This window comes from Aulonocara sp. 'chitande type north' Nkhata Bay, linkage group LG7, assembly GCF_057382095.1.
Source record: "Aulonocara sp. 'chitande type north' Nkhata Bay isolate Kocher_YH1m ecotype deep benthic linkage group LG7, A_spYH_male_GT1.1, whole genome shotgun sequence".
Taxonomy (NCBI): domain Eukaryota; kingdom Metazoa; phylum Chordata; class Actinopteri; order Cichliformes; family Cichlidae; genus Aulonocara; species Aulonocara sp. 'chitande type north' Nkhata Bay.
The window spans coordinates 15,966,183-15,973,388 of NC_141350.1; the positions used below are offsets into that span (position 1 = coordinate 15,966,183).

The 7,206-nt window shown below is 39.9% G+C and overlaps 1 protein-coding gene across 1 annotated transcript; it reads left to right on the top strand.

Moving 5' to 3' along the window:
- Positions 1 to 1,413: 1,413 nt before the first annotated feature.
- Positions 1,414 to 7,117, top strand: edc3 (enhancer of mRNA decapping 3 homolog (S. cerevisiae)). The gene is made up of 7 exons (XM_086299032.1): positions 1,414 to 1,561; positions 1,788 to 1,953; positions 2,049 to 2,275; positions 2,349 to 2,687; positions 2,773 to 2,926; positions 3,326 to 3,543; positions 3,661 to 7,117. The coding sequence occupies exons 2-7, from the start codon at positions 1,790 to 1,792 to the stop codon at positions 3,993 to 3,995; spliced, it is 1,437 nt and encodes a 478-aa protein (XP_086155158.1). The 5' UTR covers positions 1,414 to 1,561; positions 1,788 to 1,789; the 3' UTR covers positions 3,996 to 7,117.
- Positions 7,118 to 7,206: the final 89 nt, after the last annotated feature.

Genomic DNA, 7,206 nt, shown 5'->3' on the forward strand with positions numbered 1-7,206 from the left:
AACACCTTTTTCAGCATATAGCCCTTTAGCGCGTGTATCCATGACAGCCTCTGCACACAGGACTCTGTTGGGTGAGTGTGTCACGGATAACACTCCTGGGATAGCCTCTGCATGAGCTCACTTTGCCTGCTGACTTACTTGTTTGTTGACACGAGTTGTCAGGAGCATCTCCCAAACGACCAGCTTGTCCTTGATTAATTATGCGTAACAGTAAATGATTGACTGTGATCGCTCTAAGCACAAAAAGAGAAAACAATGCTTGATATGATTGTTTTTTTCTTTCTTTCTGTATTTAAACTTCAGGGAGCAACATGATGGATAATCTTTGGGCACTTCTATAAATCAGTGTGAAATATTGCACACAAGTGGCAAAATCCAAATTTGTTTCTCTGCGTTAGCAAGTCAGACCATTATTCAGAAGCACTGCTCTGTTAATGAAAATTTTTCCACCAGCAACAAATATTTAATGACTCAATATTCTACTAACCAAATCTATTTGAATTAGTGGTTTGCCATTTGCAAGTAGGTACTAGAACCCATGCTGAGATGGGATCACACCAGCTGAGACACTAATCACACCATTTCTGACTCATGAGAAGTCAGACATCATGACATCTGTATTTTGTACAAAGAAGTACTCGGTACATGTTTGTTTAAAATTATGACCTTCATTTTCTCAGTTACACATTTTTAAAATTGCAGTTCTTCTATCAATACCACAACAATTATGGGAACAAAATACACAAATGGATAAAAATGTATATACGTCTTTGTTTGCTTGTTTTAAAATATTTGTTTCAACTGAAAATCTAGAAGTGAGGTTATACTGAGGTTTATGTGGAAGCTTTGTTTCTGCCACTAAGAAAAAAAAAAGTCAAATGTCGACTTATTTATTACAATTGTGTATCTCAAATTTTTGACTTCTGTTGAAGTCATTTCTGAGAAAGTCTGAATTTTTAGATACCATAGGCGAAATTTCAAGTTTAGTTAATGAGACTAAACTGAAATTTGGACGTATAGAAGACATTTTTCTATTTTTTTTCAGTGCCTGAAACAAGTTTCCATAATATCCATAAGATGTACCCACTAAAGGAAATTTGTTTTTGCCAACTGTAAGTCAAAGCTACGCTGTTACGTATCGCTATAGTTATATGAAATAACTGGAAATTTCGAGATACTAAGTATGTCAACATGTTGAGATACTAACCAGAGATTTTGAGATAATGAGTTGAAATTTCTATTTAGCTCTGCCTGACTTTTTGTGTTTGTGTTTGTGTGTGTGTGTGTGTGTGTGGGGGGGGGTGGGGGGGGGGGGGGGGGCAAAACAAGCTTCACCACAGATTTCCAGCTGTCTGGCAAAAAATTGTTAAGCTTCGGCTCTTATTTCGAAAAGGTACTTCTTCCGGAAACAGGAAGTGGTATAAACCGTGAAAGCTTGCTCCATTCAAAAAGCTAAGAAGCTAATAGTTGAAGAAGAAACAGTTTTCTTATGAGCACTTAATATCGCAGTTTATTGAGTTGTATTGTTCAGGAGGCTCTTCATCACCGTAACTCCAAAAAGGTAAACAATTTTTTTTCAAGGCGATATTACCTTCATATAAACTTAGCTAAGGTTGATAGCAGGCCGTGGCTAAGCTAGTCACGACTCTCTAGTAAAACCGAACGACTAGTATTTCTGATGTCCTGGTCACAAAGTTAGCTAACAGGATGATTCCTGTCTCTAGAAATCTTCTCTGACAATAATGCTACATAATTAATATTTTCTTTCTTAATAACACGTGCTGTAGAAATGGCCGCGGATTGGTTGGGTAGTTTGGTGTCAATTAACTGTGGACCAACGCTGGGAGTCTACCAGGGAGAAGTATCATCTGTGGACCAGTCCAGCCAAACCATCTCCTTAAGACAGCCTTTCCACAATGGAGTCAAGTGTCCCGTGCCAGAGGTCACATTCAGGTAAGTCTGTGCTACTAAATGTTAGCTCATTGTCAACTTTTTAGCTCATCGGTTTTGTTATTTAACGTCATTCTGACTCATATTTTTTTTCCCAGTGCCATTGACATAAAAGACCTAAAGATTTTAGATTTTAGAAATGACAATAGTCGGACTACCTCTGCTGCACCTGCAAAGGTAACCAGCGCACCGGTTGCAGTCCCAAAGGGTGACCCTAGATCTGTGGAGAAACTGAACTCTCCACAGCACTGCTCTAAAAGTTATGGAGAGCGTCATCTGGACATACCTGGCCAGCCTAAAGGATTCCGTCGAAGACATAACTCCTGTAAGTGCAATGCTGTTAAATTCACTAAAAATCTGTGGCAAAGTGGTTAACTATATATTTATCATCCCCTCAGGGTCAGCCAGTAATCGAGGGGTAAATCAAGTGACGCCGAAGAAGAATGGGGTGAAGAATGGCCAGATGAAGCAGAGAGATGATGAGTGTTTTGGCGACGGCGTGGATGATTTCCTGGACACAGACTTTGATTTTGAAGGAAACCTGGCTCTTTTTGACAAAGCAGCAGTTTTCTCAGAGATTGACATATCGGAGCGTCGTAATGGTGTGAGGTCACGCGGCACACCTCAGGAGCAGACTCCTACTCGGTACCGGCATGATGAGAACATCCTGGAGGCCAAACCTGTTGTGTACAGACAGATTACTGTACCGCAGCCTGGGGCCAAAGAATACTGCACCGGCAAGTGTTTTATATTGGAATGAATGAAGTGGAGATGCAGGTAAATCAATTTAAGCCTTATTGATGTTTGCTTTACTTTCCACAGACTCTGGACTTGTTGTACCAAGTATAACCTACGAACTGCACAAGCGTCTGTTGTCTGTTGCTGAGCGCCATGGTCTGTCACTGGAGAGGAGACTGGAAATGACTGGAGTGTGTGCCAGTCAGATGGCACTTACATTACTAGGGGGGCCAAACAGGTAAGCAATTATCTAAAATGTGCCTTTTGTTGAACTGGCAACATTTAGGAAATGATACTAATATATGGGGATTCTAAATATCACATTATAGTTAAAATGGGTTTCAGTTTCACTTTGTTCTTTTTAAATATACTTTAAGAAGTTTTTAGTGCAGTGAAAACAACTGTAAAAACCCCAAAATGAATATATACAAAATGCAATACTATTCCCTAGAAAGTAAATACTCCCCAGAGAGTGAGCTGCTTTGGTGGAGGTTTGTGCTCTCAGAGTACTTATTTTTTTCTAAGTTTCTCTCTTGTTTCTATTTATTTCATATTTGTCGCATCAACACTAATTAACCTAGTCATTTTGTTCTTCTAAAGTACTAAATAAAACCTTTGCTATTCCTGCTTCTTCCAGATTCACCCCGAAGAATTTGCACCAGCATCCCACGGTGGCACTGCTGTGTGGCCCTCATGTTCAGGGAGCTCAGGGCATCAGCTGCGGTCGCCACCTGGCCAATCACGAAGTGGAGGTCGTCCTGTTTCTGCCAAACTTTGTCAAAATGCATGACGCCGTGACCAGCGAGGTCACCCTCTTCAACAAAACTGGTGGCAAACAGGTGTCCAGTATCAAAGGTAGGTTTGTTTTGTGGCTTTATTGATCTCTCCCCCTCCAAATACTGTTGGCTTCATTAAAAACAAAAGCGTTGCTAAATACCTTGACATTCTTCTTTTTTCTCTGTGGCTCCACAGACCTCCCTGACACCCCTGTGGATCTAATCATTAACTGTCTGGACTGTCATGAGAACACATTCCTGATGGATCAGCCTTGGTACTGGGCGGCTGCAGACTGGGCGAATCAGAACAGAGCACCAGTGCTAAGCTTAGATCCCCCTGCTAGCGGCCAGGGGCAGGCAGTTGAAGCCAAATGGTCCCTCTCACTTTGCCTTCCACTCCCCTTAGCTGAAGGGGCTGGCAGGGTCTACCTGTGTGACATAGGAATTCCTCGCCAGGTGTTCCAGGAAGTGGGAATCAAATACCATTCTCCCTTTGGCTGCAAATTTGTCATCCCCTTGCACTCGGCATAACGGGTCAGATGGTCGACATCTCACGTCATGTTGACAGATTAAATCTTTTACCTTCCATGACCGTTTGGGTTTTGGCGCCTTATATTCCAGAGTTAGATCTGTTTTTCCAGTTTATCTGTGAAATTTCTAACTCGGCGTGTGCAAACAGATCTTTTTCCTCATACTGAAGGACCAGTGGTGATACATCTTACAGTAGCGTAGTAGGATTAAGTGCATATCGATAGAGATAGGGGGGAAAAAAGTAAGCATTTCTGAAAATACAGACTTTTGGAGGGTATAGCAAGCAGTTTAATAAGATTGCTAATAAGTCTTGTTAATTCATAATGATAACCAAAGTGTCAAAGAATGCAACATTAGAGCCGTTTCAAAGAGGGAATACAGGAGAACAGTGCTGGTTTCTTCAACTTTTTATGTTAAAGTTTCTCTTGCTGTCAGTTCAAACATAAATATGGTGTCGTGCACACCATATCTGCAATATGTGCACAGCACTTGTGGCAAAGATCATTGTCAGCGTTGTGTCAAACAAAGTCTAACCACATTTAGTTCTCCGTGCTGTAGTCATGAAGAACACAGCATCTAGTTGTCTTTGTGTATGTGCTGCAGAGAAGAGCGTCTGCTTTAGCCCTCACACATACTCAGAGCTCCTGGTTCTGGATTGTGAAAATCTAAAAGTGTACTATAGGCTTCATCTTATTGTACAATACATGCAGTGGCATAAAATGTTACATCATGTTTTTGCTGTTTAGGGCTATCTTTTGTGAGCTCTCAAAAGGCAGGAGACGTGCAGTCATAATCCTCTTCACACTTGTCTGTTATAATGACTGCATACATTCAGACTTGCGCCATGTTGAAAGTATGATATGTAAATGTTAGTCTGTTTTAGATTGCTGCAGGGACTTTTATGAGTGTGTGACTGTGTGCTTGTTCAGACATGAAGTTGACACATTAAGATGCTGACAGCTTAATGGCTGTAAGGGGCTTTAATGTTCAGATTTAAAGTGAGTAGGACAATCACTGATTTAAAACAGGAGAGTTCTGAAAGTCATGGCAATCTAACTTTCTTTCAAAGCACTCCAGTGATTAGACGCAGATTCATCTCGGTTTACACGCATGAACAATTTTCACACGTATTGGGATCTGACGGCTTACAGTTAAGCTTACGCTGGTCTTTCCATTGCTGCCTGCAGTACTTTGCCACATTCTGTCACTGTTATGTAATGCTTTGTTGGGAATTAAGCTTGTAATATTTGTCCTAAATAACAAGGTGTTCAAATACAAGAGCAGCAGATTACAACAGCTTTTTTGTCTCTTCTGCAAATTATATTGTGATGATAAGGGCTCTGGAAACAAGACATGGCATGTAAAATAGATGCAGTCGTACCTTTTCATGATAATTTAAGGGGAAATAAGTTTATTAAACTTTGGTACAGTTATGGGATGAAGGGCTTTACTGTTGTTTGAAAGGCCCAAAGTTCTATTTGTGCAACTCATGTAAAATCTTTATTGCTTCATCGAATGCCAACTAGAGTTTAGATTTGTTAAATATATTTTTCATACAGCGTCTGTTGTCTTTCAGCCATTACTGTATTATGGAGAAAATATTCAGTAGACTGCAGACTAAGTACTGATACCATATTCTCTCACAGTGAACTATCAAGTCTGCTAATTCTTGGCGATGTTGGGTTGCTGTTGCCTGTTTAGCTTGGTAGTACAGATTGGATTCAAAAGCCAACTTTGCTTTACACAATCAAAACTGGTGCAGACTTGATGAGGTCAAAGCAATTGCACAACTTCGGCAAGTTTTTGCAGTATTGCATGTTTCATATGCAGAAGTTAATAGAAGTCTGTCAAAGCGGAGCCCGAAGTGGCACAATTATAAGTGACACTTTGGCTAAAAATAAGTCCGACCAAAAAGGTTGGAGTGATCTTTTTTTTTTTTTTTTTTTTTACCAAATGTTACTTTCTGTGTGGTGGGATTCAAATGTATTTCAATTCATTTGTGCTGATGCAGCGTCCCACACTTGAATACTTTCTAGGAACCAATAAAATTGGCTTAAAAAAAAAAAAGAACTGCAGGATTGGGCAATCGTGGAAATCACAAAATATTCTTGATTCTTGTGTTCACGCTTTTATTTCAGGACATTAAGCTGATATTTAACAATACACTAAATCACAAACTGTGAAGTTCACGTGCAGCTGCTTTTTTTTTCTTCCCTTTGATGCCTTGATTGGAGGCATGTCTACTCAGATCTTTCAAGCAATGAATGTAACCATTTGCTGTGAAATGTGTCCAGAAGTGTATTACGTTGAGGTTACCAATCTGTGTCGGATCTGCATAGCTGTTCTCTAACGTGCCCTTATTTGGAGTTGGATTGTGTATTCTTTGAAATTGGTGTAAGAAAGGCTAAATTTAAGCAGTCCACACCATCTGAGGATTTTTTTTTTTTTTGAAAGTCATTGTAATTGTTTCTTTTGTGTAAATTAATCTGCACAGACTTCATGTACCGATTTGCCCAAAGTTACTTTCATACTTAAGTATTTTGTCCTTTCGCTAACATTCCTCTGACTGCATGTGTTATGTCACATCTGTTGAGACAAGTCTGGCTTGGAAACGTCATCAGCCAGCGTTGCTGAATGTGAATAAAATGAGTTTAGTTCGTCTTTGGCCACTAGGGGGCAGTGAATAAAACTTTTATGGTGGTTCCCTTTTGTTCTGCTGTAATGACAACTTTGTGTACTTAACACTATTTTCTCATCAACGGCAACAAAGAAAGGATTGTATATCAATAAAATGTGAACAGTCGAAGAACTTGGATCAGTCTGACTTTTTACAGGAAATATGTTTGTGCAAGTCTTTTTGCAGCAGCAGATGGGGATTCCCTCCTCCCCCTGCACCCCCATTTTTCTTTTCTTTTTAATCATTTATATGTCTTAAATGTTAAGGGCAGACATGCATATTAACTCGAGAAATATATAGACACGCAACTTTGCAACACAGAATTTGTTTTTTTTAGTGAGTTCCCTTTGAAGCCTCATGTGCAAAGTGCTGCTCAGTCTTAATATGTCACATCTGCAGGTTGAACCAATTAAATGAAAACAACTGCACCCACGCTGTCCCTGTATCTTGGTTTCTTGTTATTATTGCCTCATCGATGATCAAATTCCTTCACCGAATTGACTGAGACATATCCTGTGGGGACTTATTTTTAGT

Bases quoted from the DNA above. Each gene is read 5' to 3' on its own strand.
- edc3 (XM_086299032.1), top strand. From the start codon at position 1,790: ATGGCCGCGGATTGGTTGGGTAGTTTGGTGTCAATTAACTGTGGACCA. The intron at 1,954-2,048 runs GTAAGTCTGTGC...TTTTTTTCCCAG, and splicing joins GTGCCAGAGGTCACATTCAG to TGCCATTGACATAAAAGACC. The intron at 2,927-3,325 runs GTAAGCAATTAT...TGCTTCTTCCAG, and splicing joins TTACTAGGGGGGCCAAACAG to ATTCACCCCGAAGAATTTGC.